Raw genomic sequence first — 22,502 nt, forward strand, 5'->3', positions numbered from 1 at the left:
GTGTGATTTTTAACTTTATGCTTCTAGGAATTCTCGTGAATGTCTCTGTTTGGCTTGTCCTAGGATGGATGTGTTGTCCCGGTCAAAGTGGTGTCTTTTGTTGTCTGTATGTAAGGATACCAGTGAGAGAAGGTCAATTCCATGTCACATTGAAGTTTGGGGAAATGAATTCAAAGAATCACAACTCTCTATAAACACCTCTTAGCCTCCTTTTGAAATGAGATGCCAAACAGTAATTCCCACTGTTGTGGTTCTGCTCGCCGAGCTGGAAGTTTTTGCTGCAAACGTTTCGTTCCCTGGCTAGGGAACATCATCAGTGCTGTTGGAGCCTCGTGTGAAGCGCTGCTTTGATGTTTCTTCCGGTATTTATATTGGTTTGTTCCGGAAGAAACATCAAAGCAGCGCTTCACACGAGGCTCCAACAGCACTGATGATGTTCCCTAGCCAGGGAACGAAACGTTTGCAGCAAAAACTTCCAGCTCGACGAGCAGAACCACAACAACGGATACCCGAGCTACAAATCTTCAATCAGATTTTAAGTAATTCCTACTTCTAATTTCTCCCATAACACAGAATTCATGTTGTTGAGTGTCCTCAGGACATCAAATGATATGGGATTGTTGAGTTGGATGATTAATCATTATTATAATGTGCAACCCTTTCCTGATGAAGGGCTTTTGCTCGAAACGTCGATTTTCCTGCTCCTCGCATGGTGCCTGACCTGCTGTGCTTTTCCAGCAACACACTCTCATCTTGACTATAATGTGTAGTAGTCAAGGTTGGAACAGTTAAATGCCTTACTCCTATTCCTATTTTCTATGTTTTATACTTTTTAATAAAATCTATTATTATTCACAACACCTTCTGTGCCCTTTAATGGTTTAATTTGAACTGCCCGAGTTTATTTTTGTCTCGGCACTAATGTGTAAGTTCACTGTGGAAGGAGACTGGAGCGCATCCATGGAGAAGGAAAGCTAACGCTTCCATTCCAGATGACACTCCATCAGAGAACTGTGTGAGGAGCCGCTTTAAGAGAACCTGGTGGGGCCCACAGTCAACTCACACACCGGAAGTGGCCCCTTCACACCAGTCGCGCGGGGCGGTGAACAGATGAAAGTAGTTCCAGTAACGGCCGTTAACGTGGAAACGACGGTGATCCGCCCACAGTCCGTGTCTCATTACACATAAAATAGTGCGACAATCTCTCCTCAGCAGAAGCCCGAACTACAGCAACAGCAACCGCCTTGACTAAATAAAAAGACAAATAAAAACTTTTCAGCCCTCGGGAATAAACTGACCTGAACGTAAACAATGTTGATCCACAATCACTACGTGACCTTCACTGTCGGTTTGTTTGTTGTGTTTTTATTGGGGCGGGGTAACCGCCAGAGGTCCCGCCCCGGGCGGGACTGATGATCACGTGGCCGACGCGTAACCTCGCCCCATGCAGTGACGTCACGCTAGACGCTCCGCCCACACACGCATGCGTATCATCTCCAAATCATACCATCCCATGCGCTCTTTCCCCGCTCGCGCACGGGTCGTCGCCGTCCGCCTCAGCCACCCATCAGTCGCGTGACGCTCCGCCCCTTTTCCCGCCTTCCCTGTGACATCAAGCTGCGCACACCGCGTCGTGACGTCGTTGCCTATTAAAAGCACGACGGCCTCCGCGCTGTCGAGTCGTTAACACGTTACTCCGCCGCCGTGCCGCGTGACGTCATGACGTAACGGCACACAACGCGCGTTGTGCCCTCCCCTTTGCAAGCCCTCCCGCTCCTGAAACCGACCCGCTTGCGACGTCACGACGTGCCGGGGTTTGTCCCGCCCCCACCACCCGAAACGTCTGACATCACCACGTCCGGCACGCCGTCTCCAGAGAGAGCAATCAAGTGTGTGTGTGTGCGCGCGCGCGCGCGCGGAGGGGGGCTGCTTTGTTCGTCACTTCCGGCATCATCAAGTTGGGTTGCGGTGCGTTGAAGTGGCCGTTGCCGCCGTCAGAGAGAAATCGAAGACGGTGGTGGTTGTGGCGGCGGCGGCGGACGAGGTTGGGGGGACCCCAGGAACATCACAGCCCGCTAGATGCCGACAGGGGATTAGCATCAACCCAGCCTGCCTGTCAGCCAGCCAGCCGGGAGGCGGAGGCCTGCCTCTGTGTGTGTGAGAGGGAGGGAGGGCGGGAGGGAGCCCGGGGTCGGCCGGAGCGGCGCCTCCTCCCGGACGGAGAGAGGGAGATTCACTCCTTCCTGAAGCAGCAGGAGGACATCAGGGAGGAGGAGTGGAGGGGGGAGTAAAATCACCAGAGTGCAGCCCCCCCCCCCCCCAAGGCCCAGGCCCTAAAGCCCTCACACACACACACACACACACACAGAGACAGGCGGACAGGACAAAGCTCTAGCCACCGAGTTCCCCCTCCCTCTCCCTCAGTGTCTTCCGAAGGATGGGAAACGCTGCGACCGCCAAAAAAGGCAACGAGATCGAGAGCGGTGAGTGTCATTGCAGGGACTGGGGGGGGGATGTGGTGGGGGAGCCTCAGGCTCATTCATTCAGTTCCGGGCCTGGTGCCCCCCTGCAGCTTCTCACTGTAGATCTGTCTGTGTGTTCTACCCCCCCCCCCCTTTCCCTTTCCCTTTCCCCTTCCCTTTCCTTTCAAACAGTCCCCGATGTGACCATGATTCCCTCCCAGACCCCCTTGTCCTGCCTTAATACCGCCTCATTAAAACCTTTAACTTACAAACTCTCCCTCTTCCTCCCGAGCCCCCTTCAGCTTGTGGTTGTGTGTGTGTGTGTGTCTGTGTTTATGTATGTGTGTGTGTGTGTGTCTGTGGAGGGAACAGAGTTGCAGAATGAGAAAAATAGCAACCTTCTGTTTTCGAAAGGTATTTGTTTTGTTCTGTAAGAGTTTTACCTGGTATTTCGTTGCAATATTGTACCTTCTCTCTCCTGCTCCCCCACCGTTTGTAGGCAAAGTTTTTTTTAACAGTTCAGTTAAAAGCATGTGACATGAGTTCAATACGAGCTGTAATTTATCAACCTCCTCTACTCTTTTCCCCCCCCCCCCCCCCAGTGGATGTAATTTTTAAAGAACTTATACAAATTTTCAAATATTACTAGCATTTTGCGATCAGGGATGGTTATATTTTTGCACTGTAAGTTGTCAATTTAGGCAAGATTAAGTCAGCATACTGCTGTCAGCCTATTTTTGACACCTGCGGACAGCTAGGAAGTCAGCAGTCATTGCAAACTACAAAGCTATTTGAGGTGGTAATAGCCATGTTCAAAGAGTGGTTTTCTGAATGATGTTACCTGAAAGCTTATTTTCTTGTTCTGGCTGGAAGTTAATTACTTGCTTGTGAAGTTTGAATTATTAGCACTGAATAGTTGTGATAAAACTATATATTGCGTTTAATATATTTGTAACAATTTATCTCGAGCAATAGGTTACCATTGCTCAAGTGCCATTTTTAGAATGTTTGTGGTACAACATTGAGTTTCCTTTTGCTACATGTTATCTGTGCAGTAATCTTAATTCCAGAGGCAAGAGGGTAGCTGTTAAAAGTGGTGACCTAATTTCAGAGTATGGTTTTGTGACATCAGTCTATGGCTTTAATTTGGTGATTAGTTGTAATCTTTGAAATTTTTCATAGTAACTTGTTTTATTGTTAGGATTTGAGGAGTAATTAATTTTGTTTATCAGCTTTATTATTGTATAATCTTGTTAATGATCTATTTCATGACAAATTTGCAAAATTACAAATTGTGATATTTGAGATCAGAAAAGTAGTCATGGTTGTAATTTTTATGCTTCTGTTACTAAAATTATTCAAAATTTCAACCTGTTTGACATTTCATTGACATATTTTCAGTATTTTGAAAGAGAATTTGCACTGTAGTTTTTTAACAAGCTTTTTGTTTTGCACTGTTTACTGGCTGAGTTATGATTGTTTACTGAAAATAGCAGTAATTCTGGCTGAGACATTGATCTGCTTGTGAGGATATTATCATGCATACAGTGCATGGAGCATCCTAGCCGTTGGTTGTCATCACCATTTTTGATGTAGCAAACAATGCAATGAGAACAAAATGAAGACAATTTGCCACTATACTGAGGCAATGTATTGCAGATGGTAATTCCCAGATAGTAAGCTCTCATAGAATTTCAGCTGTTACAAAATGGGGAGGGGGTTTGGTTTGGTGTGATCTATGGCTTTTTAAGTTATTCTTTATTCTGCATGGTGCATGGAGCAATTTGTATTTTATGTCCAATGAAAATTTGGTAAATACATGTAAGGATTTAAAGATATATAGGTCTGAGCATGATTGAATGAGTAATAGCTGTAGTATTCCTGAATAGCATCATAATAGCATAGTAGCTTCGCCTTCTGGGCTTCTTGGTTATTTGTAGCTGCAGGAATATTTAGTGGGAATTTCCTCTTAGGTTTTACCCAATTGGTTGCTGTAACCTTGGCAGAAACCCATTTTATACATCGAATCAGTTTATGCTGAAGTTACAGTAGCCAATGGGGAGAAGTGCCAAAAAGGATTCAGAAAAAATATTTACAGAAACATTGTCAGGGTTGGAGGGTTTGAGCTATAGGGAGACGCTGAATAGATTAGGACTTTTTTTTCTCTGGAGAGTCGGAAGCTGAGGAGTGACCTTAGAACTTTATAAAATCATGAGGGACAATGGTTAGGGTAAATAGACAAGGTCTTTTCCCTCGCATGGGGGAGTCCAAGACCAGAGGGCATAGGTTTATGCGGAAGAGATTTGAGGGTGGACCTAAAGGGCAACCTTTTCATGCCAAAGATGGTGTATGTGTGGAATGAGCTGCCTGACGAGGTGCTGGAGGCTGGTGCAACATTTAAAAGGCATGTCCGTATGAATAAGAATAGTTTAGAGGGATATGGGCTGTATGCTGATTAATGGGAATAGATTTATCTATGATATTTGATTGACATGGTCAAGATGGACTGAAGGGTCTCTTTCCACGCTGTATATCTCTGTAAACTTCATTGTGATTGAAGATTGGAATTAGCCTATCGGCCCACCAGGTCCACTCCCACTCAGATGCTGAACCATTTTTACCTCATGATCTTGAACAGCATTAAAAATTTAGTAGTTACCAGCACCCTTTAGGTTGTTGACTGACTGGACATTAGTTACCTTATCTTGGAGTTTGATCCCTGTGTCCACTGTTGAGATAATGTTTTTTTTTAAATTTTGACCTTGCTGAGAGACTTTTGAAGTTGGAGTTTGTCTTGTAGACTTTGGCTCACGGGGCTTGTTTTACTTCAAATAAAACTCTATTTATAGCTTTCATGTCATGGTTTCCCTCATTTTTATTTTTTACAGCGCAAAAAAAAGTATATTTGCTTAAATCTTCCTTTGTAACAGCTTGTCTGTAGCCTAGAATCAACCCTGATGCATGCTTCTGGATAAATTGGTGTCCCTTTTTGAAGTAGGATCCAAATCTGCAAAGCATTCTCTGGAATTGGTCTCATTTTAAGCCTATCCACTATGTATATGCTGTCCAGAAGAATTTGTCAGCACACTGTTTAGCTTAAATACTACTTCCCTCTGACCAGATGCTTTCAAGATATGATTAATCACTTGCCAATCCTTTTCATCCTGTCCAAATCTCAAAATAAAAACCTTTCAGTATTAAAGAGTTTGCTGTTGGCTCTTCCAACATGTATTACCTTATATTTATAGTCAGATTAAAATCCTTGTATTGTATCTCAACTCGGTTGCATGTGTGGTCAAGGCCTTTCTGAAGATTTTGTTCGTTGGAATTATATAAGGCTTCAGAAAAGTGACGTTAAAGAGAAACAACAGATTTGCAAATTGAATGACTGGTACATCTATCAAAAAAGACCTCAAGTTTGAATAAAATTGTTAAATGGTTTAAAAACAAAATATTATGGATGCTGGTAATTTGAAATAAAAACAGAAAATTTAGTAATTACTCAGCAAGTCAGACAGCGTCTGGGAAGAGCAGCAGAATTAAATTCAATGCACAGCCTTTTGATAATATGGGAAGGAGATTTTTCAGAGGTTTTGAACACCAGGCAGGAAAAATAGGAGAGGTCCAAAAAAGTGTATAAAGGGATTTTACATTGCAAATATTTGATGATACATGACAAAATGAGGTGATAATGGATTAAGAAAAGAAACAAAGGATAAGTCAAGAAGAAAGAAATACGAAAAGCACTGGAGGAATTCAGCAGGTCTGTCAGCATCTGTGGAGAGAAAGCAGAGTTAGCATTTCCAAGTTAAAATGACTTATTGATTCTAAAGAAGAGTTATATTGGACAGCACGATGGCTCAGTGGTTAGCACTGCTGCCTCACAGCGCTAAGGGCCCAGGTTTGATTCCAGCCTCTGATGACTGTCTGTGTGGGGTTTGCTCCCCGTGTCTGCGTGGGTTTCCTCCCACAGCCCAAAGATGTGCAGCTTAGGTCAGTTGACCATGCTAAATTGTCCATAGGGATGTGTAGGCGAGGTGCACTAATCAGGGGCAAATATCGGATAGGAAAAGGCCTGCGTGGGTTATCCTTCGGAGGGACCGTGCAGACTTGTTGGGCTGAAAGGCCGATTTCCATGCTGTAGGGATTTGAATTCTAATATAATTGAAAATGTTACCATTGTTTTCGTTTTGGATTTCCAACATCATCAACTTTGTTTTTATGTATTGTAGAGAAGGTACGAATAGCTATAGCTAAACTTTCACATACAGTTGACAGTGAGAACAATTCCGAACGTCAAAGACTTTTTGACCTAGAATTGGAAAAAGGCAGAGGATTAGAATGTTAACAAGGGGCTACAAATAAAATTGCACGTATGAAGGTGGACAAATTAACTGAAGCATTCCTAAAAAGGAGGCAGTTGTGGCTAAGATCAATTGGTACTGTGTTCTATCCAGATATTTTCTAATCATCCTGTTCAGAGATGTTGTTACACACCTGTAGAGTAGATGGGACCTGGACCACCAACTTTTCGATAAGGGCTGAATGGTCTGACCAGAAACTGACACCAAGTTTGGGGACTTGGTCATATGTTACCTTGGTCTATTTGACTGCAATTTTAGATATTTTCGAGTCATCCTGTTCAGAGATGTCATCACATACCTCCAGAGCAAGTAGAACATGAACCAGCAGGTCCTTCAGAGGTAGGAACTTTACCACTGTAGCTGAAAATGTGTTGCTGTTTAAAGCACAGCAGGTTAGGCTTCATCCAAGGAACAGGAAATTCGACATTTCGGGCCAGAGCCCTTCATCAGGAATGAGGAGGGTGCCAGGCAGGCTAAGATAAAAGGTAGGGAGGAGGGACTTGGGGGAGGGGCGATGGAGATGTGATAGGTGGAAGGAGGTTTCCTCATTTCCCCTCCCCCCACCTTGTCTCAGTCGATTCCCTTGAACTCAGCACCGCCCTCCTAACCTGCAATCCTCTTCCTGACCTCTCCGCCCCCACCCCACTCCGGCCTATCACCCTCACCTTGACCTCCTTCCACCTATCACATCTCAATCGCCCCTCCCCCAAGTCCCTCCTCCCTACCTTTTATCTTAGCCTGCCTGGCACCCTCCTCATTCCTGATGAAGGGCTCTGGCCCGAAACGTCGAATTTCCTGTTCCTTGGATGCTGCCTGACCTGCTGTGCTTTAACCAGCAACACATTTTCAGCTCTGATCTCCAGCATCTGCAGACCTCACTTTTTGCTCGAAGACATTACCACTGTACTTTAAAAACTATATATGTTGCATCCTAGCTCTACATGGCTTATTGACAGCAGATGTTCTTACAAATGGTGGCACAGCTCTACCTCTAGTTTATAACTCATTACAGTTGCTGGATTCTAACGATGCCTGAAATGTAGCCTGTTGCATTTTGATAGGTGAAGCTTCGTGTATGACTGTAGTTTGGCTTGCCTTTTTTTTGATCAAACTGTTCCACATGTTATGTCACATCCCTGGGACTGGTGAGAATTGAACTCACCTGCTGAATCAGGCATAGGGACACTAGCACTGGGTCACAAGACTTTTAGCTTTGTCTTTTTTATTGCAATGAGTTTTTGATAGTTTGGTTGCTTCACAAGATTAAACAGGATATGGTAGTTAGGCTTTCACACATTTATCTCATTAAGGTTCCAAACCTGCATTGTTGCTAGTCACCCATTAAAGCAATATATGTTTGCCCTGTTCTGCCAACTCAGAAAACCCCAGTTTGAGGGCCAATTTATGGATGTGTGCCTATCACCTACCCTTGCTACATTTTGCAGCTTAATCTCTTACAGGGCAACATTGATTATCTAAACATTGATTATCTGAATTTCGGATTATCTGAACAAGATCTCGGTCCCGATGCTTGGGTAAACTGTATTATACGAACACTTGATTATCCAAATATTTGATTATTTGAACAAAATACTGCCTGCCTGTGTCATCTGGATAATCGAGGTTGCCTTGTATTTCCTGTTCTACATACTTACATAGGGGAACTCAAAGTGCTTGGAACTGGTTTAAAAGCAAGAAAGTTAATTGGAAGGGTTTACAGTTTTGTGCACATGTTTCAACAACGTTTTCTGTCTTGGTTTTTTGCCTGCTGGAAATGTTTTGTGTGTGTCTGCAAGGAGGCAACAGTAGGAAGTTGCCCAATTAGATGTAATGTTGAGAAGGTTCATGAGTTTTCCTTAAGTTGATGTTGGAGAGATAGAAGACAAGATTTTTGCCTCATCAGTCTGATGCAGCAAGGTGCTCAGATGAAAGGTCAGTGTATGCTCTGTTAAAAACCACTCTTAAGGTTTACAACAGCAACCAAGAAAACATAAATGCATGATGCAATGTTCAAAATCTTAGGTTTGCGGGTGTAATCTGTACCAAACAGCAAGTCTTAATCATCAAAAGATCTTAATTAATTCACCATTGTCATAGAGAGTCATGAAGATATAGTTCATGGAAACAGACCCTGCAGCTCATGCATGCTGGCCAGGTTTCCTAAACTGAACTAATCCCATTTGCCTGCGCTTGCTCGTTGTTTATAATATGTTACTAGCTACAGGCTGATGAGACTGTACCATCTCTTCATTTGTTGGAGGCTAAGGATTTCCCAGCATTATTCAAAGAAATGCAGGAGGTTTTATGATGTCTTGCTGCCATTCCTGTCTGCCTGAATAGTGGTAAAGCAATTAACTGATTTTTATTGCCTGTACTAATCTTTATTGCAATGGAGTTGGAATATAAAGGTGTAGAAGCCTTGCAACAAACTTGAGAGCAACTGCACCCAATGTATACAGTTCTGCTCTCCTTAAGCAGATGCATATTTAGAAGTAGTTTATAGAAGGTTCATTAGAGATCAGTAGTTGGGGAATATGCTAGCATAAATTAAGGATTGGTTAACAGGCAAAAAATAGAATGGGGCAAGTGGGTCATTCTCAAATTGGCAGACTGACTAGTGTGATTCTGCAACCATCACATTTGGGGCCCCAGCTATTTTCAATCTGTCAAATGTAATGTCTCCAAATTTGCAGATGAACAAAGCTGAGCAGGAATATGTTATGAGGACAGCTGTAAGAAGGGAAATCTACACTTGATATGTGGGAGGCTTTTAAAAAGAGGTTGTTTAGAGTTCAGGAGGGTTTAATGTGAAAGTGAGGGATAGAAATGGCAAGATTATGGAACCATGGATGACAGGTGAAATTATAAGACTAGCTCAGAGAAAAAATGATGCGTAGGTAAGGTCTGGGTGACTGAAGACTGATGAAGCTTTGGAACATAATCAGGAATGTAGGACCAATCTGAAGTGAGGAATTAAGAGGGCTGTAAAGGGTCATCCTTAGCGAGCAGGGTTAAGGAAACCCCAAAGCTTTTTATTCATATATAAGGATCAAGAAGGTAACTAGGGAAAGCATTAGCCCACTCAAGGAAGATATGCATGGAGTCAGAGAAAAAGGGTGAGATTCTTAATGAGTACTTAGTTTTGATATTCACTGAGGAGAGGAACATGGCAGATGTTTAAGTTAGGGATAGATCTTCGATTATTCAAGGTCAAGTCGGCATAAGGAGAGAGGAATTGTTCTGTATTTTTAAAGGTATTAAGGTGGATAAGTCCCTGGGTCCAGATGGGATCTATCCCAGGTTACTGAGGGAAGCGAGAGAGGAAATATCTGGAGCTGTAACAGATATCTTTGCAGCATCCTTGAATAGGGTTGAGATCCCAGAGGACTGGAGAGTTGCTAATGTCCCCTTGTATAAGAAGGGTAGCAGGGATAACCCAGGTAATTACAGACCTGTGAGGCTGATGTCAGTGGTAGAGAAGCTACTGGAGAAGATATTGATGGATAGGATATGTACACATTTGAAAGAAAATGGGCTTATCAGTGAGAGGCAGCATGGTTTTGTGCAGGGAAGGTCATGTCTTACAAACCTAAGAGAATTCTTTGAAGAGGTGACAAAGTTGATTGATGTGGGAAGGGAAGTAGATGTCATATACATGGATTTTAGTAAGGCATTTGATAAGGTTCCCCATGGTAGGCTGATGAAGAAGGTGTAGTCGCACGGGGTGCAGGATGTTCTGGCTAGATGGATAGAGAACTGGCTGGGCAGCAGGAGACAGTAGGAGTGCAAGGGAGCCTCTCAAAATGGAGACCTGTGACCAGTGGTGTCCCACAGGGATTATGTGCTGGGGCCAGCTGTTTGTGATATACATAAATAATTTGGAGGAAGGTGTAGGTTGCCTCATTAGCAAGTGTGTAGATGTCACTAAGATTGGTGGAGTAGCAGATAGTGAAGGGGATGGTCAGAATACAGCAGAATATAGATAGATTGGACAGCTGGGCAGAGAAATGGCAAATATAGTTCAAACTGGACAAATGCAAGGTGATGCATTTTGGAAGATGCAATTCAGGAGCGAACTATATGGTAACTGGAAAAGTCCTGGGGAAAAACTAATGTACAGACAGATCTAGATGTTCAGGTCCATTGTTCCCTGAAGGTGGCAAGACAGGTCAATAGAGTAGTCAAGAAGGCATACGTCATGCTTTCCTTCATCAGACAGGGTATTGAGCACAAGAATTGGCAAGTCATGTTATAGTTGTATAAAAGTTTGGTTCAACCACATTTGGGATGCTATGTACAGTTCTGGTCATCAATTTACCAAAAGGATATGGATGCATTGGAGAGGGTGCAGAGCAAGTTATACAGGATGTTGCTTGGTATGGAGGGTGCTAGCTATGAGGGGAAGTTGAGTAGATTAGGATTGTCATCATTGGAAAGTAGGGGTTTGAGGGGGTACCTAATTGAAGTCTACAAAATCATGATAGGTGTAGACAGGATGGATAGCAAGAAGCTTTTTCTCAGACCGGAGGACCAATTACTCTGGGGTCACGAGTTCAGTGAGAGGGAAAAAGTTTAAAGGAGAGTGGAAAGTTCCTCACAGAGGGTGGTGGGTGCCTAGAATGCAGTGCCAGTGGGGGTGGGAACGGTAGCGTCATTTAAGATTATGTAGCCAGACACGTGAATGGACAGGGAGCAAACTGATATAGATCCTTAGAAAATAGGTGGTGAATTTTGATGGAGCATATGGATTGGCGCAAGCTTGGAGGGCCAAAGGACCTGTTCCTGTTCTTTGACACCAAAACAATTTCAAGAAGACTTGGACAGGCTTGGTGATTGTGGACATGGACATGGCAGGTGGAATATAAAGTGGAAAACTGTAAGGCTATTTACTTTGATAGGAATAACAGTAATTCGGAAAAGGTGGTAGGTTGGAAAGCATAGATTTGAAAATAGGTAAGTCATTGAATGCTAACAGGCAGCAGCAACAAATGTTTTGGGATGCTAATGGAAATCACAGGATTTAAGTACAGAAATATTAAAGTCGTGAAGTCATACATCATTGAAACAGACCCTTCAGCTCAACTCATCCATACTGTCCAGGAGCATTAAAGCTTTTCTTCAGTTGTATCTGAGCTTAGTTTTACAGTACCTAGAGTACTGTATGCTGTTTTAATCACCTTATCTTGTGGGGCACTTGGGGTGCAGGAGGAAGTGACTCATTGCGACAATGGTTCACCAGATTTGTTCATGGCTGAACTGTCCTATGGAGAGAGGTTGATCAGACTGGGCAGGCCTTCACTGAAAAATGGCAAGTAACATTGGTGCCACACAAATACTAGGCAATGACCATTTCCAATAATACACAATTTAGCCACTGCCCCTTGATATTCAATAACATTACTGTCACTGAATTCCCCCCACTATCAACATTCTAAAAGTTCAATTGGCCAGAAACTTGCCATGTATAAATTGGGAGTGTGATTGAATGCTGCTTACTGCCTGAATGAGTGCAGCTCCACCAACACCTAAGAAGTTTGATCCCATCCAGGACAAAGTAGCCCTCTTGACTGGCACTACATCCACAAAAAAATCCATTCCCTCCACCACTGACTCTTATTGGCAGCAGTGTGTACTATTTACAAGATACACTGCAGAAATTCGCCACATGTCTTTGAACAGCACTTTCCAAAGCCGTAACCACTTCTATCCTGAAGGACAAGGGCAGCAGAGGCATGGGAATGCCAGCACCTGCAAATCCCCCTCCAATCCACTCACTATCCTGACTTGGAAATATATCACCGTTCTTTCACTGTCCCTTGGTCATAATCCTGGAAGTCTTTTTTTCTAATAGCAATGAGTCTATCTACAGCGCACAGACTACAACACTTCAAGAGGCAGTTCACCACCACTACCCTCAGGGACAACTAAAGATGGAAAATAAATGCTGGAACACCCAGCAGTGCCCACATTACAGAAGTGAATTTAAAACACAGGACAGACAAGGTAGATTTAGGTAAGATGTTTCCCTGGTTGGTGCCATTGGGGCCAAGGTGAAAATTTGTTTCACCGAGTTAAAACTTTGATCTTCTGATTCACAGACTGAGGAAGCTCAATCTTTGATTAGATGTAAAGCAGAGATTGATCAATTTTTTGATTTTCAATGATGTAAGTAATGGGGATATTGCAAGCAAAAGTTATGCAAGTGTTTGATCAGTCGTGATAATGTTACGTGATGGAGCAAGCTTAACAGGTTGCATAGTTTACTAGCTGTACCTGTATTGGACTGATTTCTGTGAGGAAAGATGGACATGTTGGGCTTATACTCATTGCATTTTAAAGGAGAGAAAGGTGACCTTATTAAAACATAAGATTCTGAGAGGATTGACAGAGTAGAATCTAGAACAAGGGGCTAAAGTTTAAAGATAAAGATTAGAAGGGGATTTTTATTTGAGGTGAGTAAATGTTTTGGAATTCTCGTCCTAAGAGAGCGATGGAGATAGTCATTGAACAAATTCAAGGCAATGCACAGTTGGGGACAAGTGTGTATGAAGGAAAGTGGGGTTCTACCCACACTCAGGCTGACGCAGTGGACTTGGAGATCAGTTGGCTGTCTCCTCCCACCTATGTTTGTGGATGCTTAGAGAGCGCGCACACCTTGTCACATATACTACACCACAGTCGTGTACACACTCTATCAAGCTTGCACTCTCACACCGCTCTCACTCTCATTCTTCTCTCCCACCTCCACATATACACCTCTGTCTCTCCCTGCCACGCACACCCTTCCCCCTTCGCTTTCCCCCTCCCTCATACAAGCGTGCATATAAGTCTAAGGGATGAATTTGCATTTGCAGATACGTTCTATTTTGTTCAGAAAGCACACAAACTGTAGGTAGTCAGTCAATGCCCCGTTAGCTGCCTGATGAAGGAGCAGCACTCTGAAAGCAGGTTGGACTTTAACCTGGTGTTGTGAGATTTTTAACTTCGTCCACCCCAATACAACACTAACCGCCACATCAATATTTATATAGAGATTAACTTATGAGCAAAGAACGGCACAGAAACGGGCCCCTCGTCCCATCAAGACAGCACCGACACAGTGCTTTCTAAACTAAATATTTTTTGCCCCTACCTAGTCTGTCTCCCTCTGATCACTGCCTGTTCATGTATGACAAGGTGCCTTTTAAATGTTGCTGTTGTATCTGCTTTTAAAATTAGTTTTAAAACGTACAAATATGTAACAGTCATGGACTGACATAATAGCAGATCAGAGTAGGATGTTAAGAGTGGCATTTAATGAGAATTGCAAACCAATACAACATTCCTACAATAGGTACTGTATTGAGGACTTTAACCATGTAATCACACTCAGATCTTAATTGTTCCATCGTGATTGGCCATTTGCTTTCATTGACATTCTCTTTGATCTTGTCACTTGTAATGTTCTCCTGCTTCCCAATGTCTCTCTTCATCTCATGCAATAACAGGTTATAATCCAACAGGTTTATTTTGAAGCACTACCTTTTGGAGAGCTTCTAAATAAACCTGTTGGACTATAACCTGGTGTTGTGTGATTTTTAATTGTCCACCCCAGTCCAAAAATGGCTCCTCCACATCTTTTCATTTCAGCACTGAAAAATACTTTGGGACAGTTTTTTTTGTAAGTGCTCTATTCATATAAGTTTTGAGTCATGATAAAATGCTACAAATGCTTGTCAAACTGAGACCCAATGAACATGATTTGCGTTCATAGTAATTGACTTATTAGAATGACTAATTGCATGATTCTGTTTTCTGAATGAAATGTCATTAAAGTATGCTGGCCACTAAGACTGTCATGAAAGAGGAATATGAAAGTATTTCTGAATAATTTCTTAAAAACTGGTTCCACCAACAACCACCTGTATTTATAATATGTTTTAAATGCTGTGTTTAAATATTTAAAGCCGCTTCACTGGAGTGTCATATAGTAGCATTTGACGTGAAGCCACGTAAGAGATCCTAGGCAGATGACCAAAAGCTTGACCAAAGAGCTAAGTTTTAAGATACATCTTTGAGTAGAAAGGAGTGGAAATTTGAATAGGAATGCTCACTAAATTCTATTAGTATTTTCTTTTCTCGCCTTGATTAATATATTCCGATAAGCCAGTCATCATGTTTATTAAGCTTTCCCACTTAGTTGACGCAGGTTACTACATGAAACAAGAAGCACTCAACAGATCTGGCAGCATCTTGGGAGAGGGAAAAAACTTTATCTTTTCAGGTTTATGATTTTCATCAGACTTGCACATATTAACTTTCTGCATGCATTGATTACTGGATTTATGCTTCAATTACTTGTATTTTTGTTCTTTTGGATTACTCTTATGCATGATATTTCACTTTATACCAACGCCCTTAAATTTGATGTTTTTTTATTTGCTAACACCTTATTTGCTATGTAAGGAAAGCAAAAGCAAAATATTCCTAGAGCTATTAAGCAAAATGTTAAAGAATAGTGTGCATAATATATTATTCACTCAACTAGGATGCAATATTTAGTGAGTATAATACAAAGCCTGTTGTGGTTGAAGGATTCCTCAATTTTGTTCCGTTGGCTCCAAGAAATAATTTTGATTATTTGGAATTCCCTCACTGTTAGTGTACACAGCCAAGTACTGAATAAATACAAATTAACTGAAATCAACCTAGTGACTAGTCAGGGAATACTAAATGTACTGTTGATGGCTAGGGATGGAGTAACCTTGCCAGACTTCCTATGTCACATCACTTTTCATGATTGCTATATAATGCCAGGTAGGATTTGCAGACCTGGCTATGATGCCCTCTGTTGTGTAATGGCAAGCACTCACTGCCCAGGGTCATTTTTGAAGAGTGACTGTTTGGGTGAGGAAATGCTCCCAGTAGAAAACAGTTTTTTTTCAGTAAAGCATTTGATGAGACCAAAAGAATTGGCATTGTTGGTGTGTAAATCTTAGTAATAATCATGCAAAGCATTTTGATATTCTACTTCAAAACATACACAGGAGAGGAAACAGTCCAAAGGCTTTTGTATTGATCACTGAATGAAAGTTGAATTTCTGATAACCAAATTGCAAAGTAAAAGATAAAATCACTTAACGTTCAATCTTCTGGATTTCTCAATGAAATGTCATTAACTTGGATTTAGAGGTCCTAAAACTTTAGTGAAGGTCCATTAGTTTAAGTTTCAATAATTGTGAAATGGAACTACTGATATATTTAAGTTTGGAAGTTGTACTGTTGGCTGTAAGCTACTGTAACATGATGACTACATGTTCTCCAAAATTCTCGCTGTGTGGCTGGATCCGTTTTCCGGCATTAATTGTCCATTGTTGCATTGGAAGTGGAACAAACTTTGTACAACAACATGTGTTTATAATTATAGAATTAAATGAATATTGTGAAGTAATAATTTGGAGAAGATTCTGTGAACTGATAATTTCAGAGGTTGTAGAAATTTTTGAACCAGCAAACATACCAAAGTTCACCTGTACTTGTAAAGTTTTGCCTGAATTTCTGTGTTGTAGTTACATCTTTTAGAAGCAATTACATCTTTTAAGAGGATTTTTAGTCCTCATGTGTTTGTATTTTCTAACAATTTCTTCTGAGGCTGGAGAACCTTATTACATAGCATAGAGTTTCCTGTAATTGGAATTCTGATCCCAACTGAGCTATGAGTCAGCAATGATTGCTGTATGCTCTGGCTAAGTTATTCAGGTATGCATCGCCTCTAACAGATAACAAGACTCAGGCCCCCTTCAGCTCCATCCCTGCACTCCTGAATCTCTCTCCTCACTGGCCTTTACCCAGCTTCAACGCTGTCCTCTCTAGTGTCTCTCTCTTTTCACCCTCTGAAATTTCTGAAGAGTTGTGATAATTTTTAAGTCTTAAAGTGTGGTCATAGTGGAAACAACTCAGACACTGACAGACTGTTGAGTCTGTGGATCTGCAAATTACTGAACTGAAAGACGGTTCTCTATCCCCTTAGGGCTCTGGAAGTTCAGCAAAGGGTGAGGGGAAAGTGTGGATAAAAGGTCTTTGAAATTCAGGTTTTAAGTTTGCTCACCTGAGATGGAAGAAGAACGGATACCAAATGAACACAGTCCGCAGATTCCAAAACAACAAACCTAAACAAGCAGACACAACCAGCACACCCAGAAACTCTAGCCACGTTACCATACACCAAGGACATCTCTGAGATGACTATCCGACTACTCCGACCCCTTGGCATCATGGTAGCCCACAGACCTACCAACACTTACACAGCAGTTGATGAACCTAAAGGACTTCAAACGAACAACCAGCAAAATGAATGTCATTTACAAAATACCTTGCAAGGACTGTATCAAACACTACGCCGGGCAGACACGCAGAAAATTAGCCACCAAAAGATGTGATCCATTATCACTAGTATCTTTACGTACAGACGAAGAAGGACATCACTTTAACTGGGACAACACATCCATCCTTGGACAGACTAAACAGAGACTTGCATGGCAATTCCTAAAGGCCTGGCATTCATACCGGAACTCCATCAATAAATGCATCAGTTCGGATCCCACTTGCAAACCTCTGAAAAAAAAACCAGAAATGATGTCGCACGCCTTAAAGACCAAGACACACAAATAGAAAGTGGGACATTACATCAGTGCTTCACCGGAGGCTCACTGATGTTACTTTACATGGTGATGAAACGTCTGAGAAAACCTTGCAGCTTAGCGAGTAAATTTACAACCTGAACCTCATCCTGAGCTACAAATCTTATCAAAAATTGCAAAGAACTTTGAAGTGTTTGATCAGCTGTAATGTATTAAATGGTGGAGCTGGTTCAATGGAATGAATGGCCTACTCCTGTTCCTGTGTGATTTAAATAAGTGTTCAGGGGACAAAATGTTTCACCTGTGCTTCCTCCCACTTTATGCTATGTAATTTAGTATAGCCCTTTATCCTCTGTCTGTGTGCCATTTTGAAAGGCTTGCATTTGTAAGACCAGGTATCTCAAAATGCTTTATGATCATCCTGTATTATTAGACTGTAATCACTGTGAAAACGAAGGAAAAGTGGCAGTGAATTTGTACATAGCAAATTCCACAAAAAGTAACGATACTGACAGAGAAATTTTTGTTGATTGAGAATGATTATTGACCATTCTCAATAAATATTATGGCATTTTTTTTATGTCCATCTTGGAGGGCAGAAGAGGTTGGCATTGCATTTGTAATACAGCATATATGACAATGCAGCTCTCCCTCAATACTTCATTGGAGGATTAGTTTTTTTACTTTTGAGCTGAAGTCCTGGAGTGAAGCTTGAGCCAAGAGTGCTAACAACTGAATCCTGGCTGACTTTTCTCTCTCATTTGCCAAATATATGCCATCTGTGTTTAGGGTAACGTTTTAGGTTTGGGTGTTGGGAAACATTTTCATCTTGAGCATTTTGATTACAGAATATGGATTTTTGCCCATCTTCCTTGTAGAAAGCAATGTAAAAGGGGAAAATACAAACGTAATCTCTTTCCAAGTTTTAATGCTTAGTTTACTAAATTAGATGACCTTATAATTTACATTGACTTAAACCATTTCTAACTGCTACCTCTTTATTTTGTAGAAGAAATTGCCATGAATGGTATAAACTTCCCAAAACTCTTTTGCAGCCAGGATTGACATTAGTTTGTAGAGATGGAAACTGTCTGCACCATGGAATCTGAGGTGCAAATATTGATACTTTTAAAAATAAGACTTCCTCCAGGTTGGACATTAGCATGAATTTAATGGAAAATTGCAATGGAACAAAGTGCATTTATGATGTGAGTCTTTGTGTTGAAATTGGAGAATTCTTGAGTCACGTATCTTTGAGTGCATACAATAAGATGTGCTGGAAGATACTCCGATTTGGAGTGTGGAATTTGCTTCCTTATCTTTCCTTCTCTGTTGCTGCTCTGCCTGATTAGTAAGGTGTGATGCAGCTTACTTGATGTACAAGTTATTGTCATTTTTAATGGTTAATAGCAAACTCATCCCAGTAATTCACAAATCGCCACTGCTGCCATGCTTCATATGCATTCCAATGTTCTCCTCGAAGTATTTTCTTTGTTGAACCCTGGAATGTTTCTCAAATGATATTGGGAATCAGTACCTGTTTTGCTCATCCTGACACTTTCTGTTCGATTAATTGGCTGCAAGGGTTTACCTGAATGCTTATGGAATTGGCTTCAAGATTTCATTAATTGTTCAGCAGTCCATCCATTGAATGCAGATGTTGCAGCAAAGTTTATCAATGATGGAATCTTTGTGCTTTGGGTTGGCTGATGCTTGGTTCAGGACTTGCTTCAGTAAGGAAACCAAGCTTGAAAAATGTTGATTTTAGGTTTTCTTAAAGGTTGCTACTTGGGAAAGAAGAAAGGACTTTTTCTGGGCACAAGTCAAGTCTTGCTTGTGGCATTGTGAGGATGTCCCCAGAGAGCTGCCCACACAGGGTTACCTTTTAAGGGAAGAATCAGCATCTCACTGCCAACCTCTCAAATCTCCAACCATGAGGAGCTACCATGCAGCCTTACTGTCCAGTTGATCCGAAAGACCACAATGACAAGCACCTCTGATGAAGTCCTCTGTGTTTCTGCCAGGACCTAGTTAAGGGTAAATGTAAAACTTCTATTGACTAAATTTTACCATAGCTTGAGAAAAACAGCAGTGGAATACAAAGCTGATAAAGAATAAATAATATGCAGAAAGGATGATCAGCCATGATCTTAATGAATGGTGGTGCAGGCTCAAAGGGCAGAATGGCCTACTCCTGCACCTATTGTCTAAGTGTGAGTGGGACCCAATAACACATGGTTGCTATCGACATGCAATTCTTCAGTTCTATCAAGGTGAGCTATGGCCCAAGCGCACTCATCCACCCTGCTGAGAGTAAAGGATGATACGAAAGCTTGAAGTGGGAGTAAACCAGTGCTTCATTTCTTTCTGGAGGGAATATTTTGAATAAAAGCTTAGGTGAGACTCTTCAATTCAAACCCCCTCAGTGCCATTCCTCACTAGCTCATCTGGCTTGATCATTGAGTTATGCTAGTTCAGACTGAAGTTGGAAAAGCTATTTGACAACTGAAAACTGGCAGAATCTCTGGAGTAAGTGGAAGCTCCACTGAAATTCTGAAACACAATCGACATACACTCCTGACGTGTCTGCACAACCTCCTATCCCTTACCTGAGAAAGCACAGAGCAAGTCAGCACACTGCTACCTTCTAGACGGCAATTAGAGATCGGCAATAAATGCTGACCAAGCCAGTGAAACCCACATCCCCTGAATACTTTGTAAAAACAGCCAAGGTTTCCCAAATACTGCTTATCATTACATTAAAAAAGATGACAAGTGCTGGGAGACAACAGGGAAAATCATTGCAAGGATCACCCTTAACTGCTGCCTGCTACAGGCAAAGGAACTTGTTTCGAATTGTAAAGCAGTTTCACCCATCATAAGATATCGCAGGCATTATATTCACTGTATGGCAAATTTTAGGATAAACATGCATGCCATAGTACTAACTTTTATGTGATCTTTTTTAACCTCTTAAAACCGTTTCATACTGTCAACCACAAGACTTAAAAGCGTTCTCTTCCTGTGTGGCTGCTGTCAGAAATTTGTCACCATCTCTATCTACTGCACAAGGGCATGCAAACAGAACGGCCATACACCCTATTTCAGCAAAAAAATGGCATTAAGTGAAGCGGTCATTACATCAACTCTTACTTCTGCATTTATATTGCAGCATTACACCTTTAGCAGTACCCACAGGCATAGATATAATCTCTAGACCAGACAGGAGCCTTCAGAGCACTTCACTGTGTAGATCATGCTTGTATGTGCATTCACTCAGAAACTGAGCTTACTTCTGACCTTTTCTGTGTTGCACACAAGAAAATGGCCCTTTTACAAAGCTCCCAGAAAACTGAACTGCACAACAAAGCACCTTCCTGTCAGTCAAGCTCAACAGCAAAATCCTGAAAAACATATATTGTTTTGGGGGCCTTCTGTCCGTGCCAAAGGCAGACATAGACAACAAAATTCATTGCCTTCAAAGAAACAGATTTGACCAACTGAGGGAAAGATTATTTGAGGACCAGGACTTCATGGTATACCAAGCAAAAGAGATCCTTGTTTTCTTATTGGCTTTGGAGAATTGGGCAACCTACAACAAATCCCAAAACTCCTGGAAAAGTACCATCAGTGTTGCCTTCACAAGATGCTTCAGACTTGCCATTCATCTCAGAACCTGTTGAAGTAAGGTAGAAGTTTGTCATCCTTGATCTGAAGGGACTAGTTAAAGGAAGTACGAGAGTGTGGTGATAACATCTGGTTTGTACACTGACTTGTGTTTGTATTTGTCAAACACCAGCTTCTGAGTGGAAAGATGTAGAAAGCTAACCAGGTTTAGTTGATCTGATGGATCTCTTAAAGAAATTTACTAATGAGAATATCTCCCTCCCTGTTTGCAAACTCGTTTGAATAATGAATGTATTACTCCGGACTTGATCTTGCTTCTTAATTATAGTATACATATGAGATCCTTAACCTGGTACTTGGCAAAGGAATTTTAGAAAACAAATTAACATTGTTGGCCCTTGCATGGTGCAATGCTCTGTTTGAAGCTGAGCTAGACATGGTGTGAGCTGATGAGTGTTTTTTGTGCAGAAATATTTTATTAACTATTGGGCTATTTTAAAAAAAAAAATAGAGTAATGTCACTTACTTATGCAAATCCCACTTAGTTTGGAAACCATAATGTATTACATTTGACGAATGCAAAATTTTTTTTTGAGAAAATGTAGAAGACTGGGCTCTAGAACTTTAAATGTTCGTCCAGAGCAAAAGGTCATTGGATGTGATTTGGGGAATAGTTGTCCACGTTGCTGAAGACCATTGTATGGAGGAATGTTTTGATTCCTCTATTTGAGGTTGCCTAGTTACTGCAGAAGCAGGGAATTAAAACTCTACAAAACAGGCAACTATGGACTTCTGCACATAGAAATCAAGATTTATGGCACAGGAGGGGGTCATTTGGCTCATTGCATCCCTGGTGGCTGATAAATGATTTGATTGTGACTCGTCCCGTAGTCTTTTAGGTTGTTCGCATTTTAGGAGCAAATTTATGTACTGTTTAAATGTGATGAGATCTCTGTCCTGTCCTTTCAGGCAATGAATTCCAGGTCTCACCCCTCTCCGTCCAGACAGGAAAGAGGAGTTAAGGTGAATTTAAATTAGCCTTGATTTTATTGAATGGCAGAGAAGGCTTGCTGGACCAAATGGCTGCCCCCTCCTAATTCTATGATTTTATGAATCTCTAGATAAAATAGATTGTTTTTAACTGTTCTGTATTTAACTTCTCTATAATCCTCTACAAGTTACTTTGGACTTATGTTTTCGAGTTATTTCCATCTTTGCAAACAGAAATATTTTGGTCCTGTCAATTCTCTCCATACCGTTCAGAATTTGATGTATCTGAAGAAAAGGCTTCCAAAGAAGAGAACTCTCTGCAAATATGAGCACAATCAGTAAATATTTATAAGCAAATTTAAAAACTTTTGTTTAAAATTAATGTGTTATTATTTGTCTTTATAAAAACTTACAACTGCCAGTATTATGAAAAGTAACTG

At 41.4% G+C, this 22,502-nt stretch overlaps 1 protein-coding gene across 1 annotated transcript in view; it reads left to right on the plus strand.

Annotated features, from left to right (window-relative positions):
* Positions 1–1,912: 1,912 nt before the first annotated feature.
* The window catches only part of prkacba (protein kinase, cAMP-dependent, catalytic, beta a), a 188,093-nt gene continuing 167,503 nt past the window's right edge, over positions 1,913–22,502 (plus strand). Inside the window, exon 1 of the mRNA XM_060830646.1 lies at positions 1,913–2,483. Coding sequence (XP_060686629.1) covers positions 2,438–2,483 — 46 coding nt within the window. The 5' untranslated portion in view covers positions 1,913–2,437. The remainder of the gene's footprint in view (positions 2,484–22,502) is intronic.

This window comes from Hemiscyllium ocellatum, chromosome 9 (genome assembly GCF_020745735.1).
Source record: "Hemiscyllium ocellatum isolate sHemOce1 chromosome 9, sHemOce1.pat.X.cur, whole genome shotgun sequence".
Lineage (NCBI taxonomy): Eukaryota > Metazoa > Chordata > Chondrichthyes > Orectolobiformes > Hemiscylliidae > Hemiscyllium > Hemiscyllium ocellatum.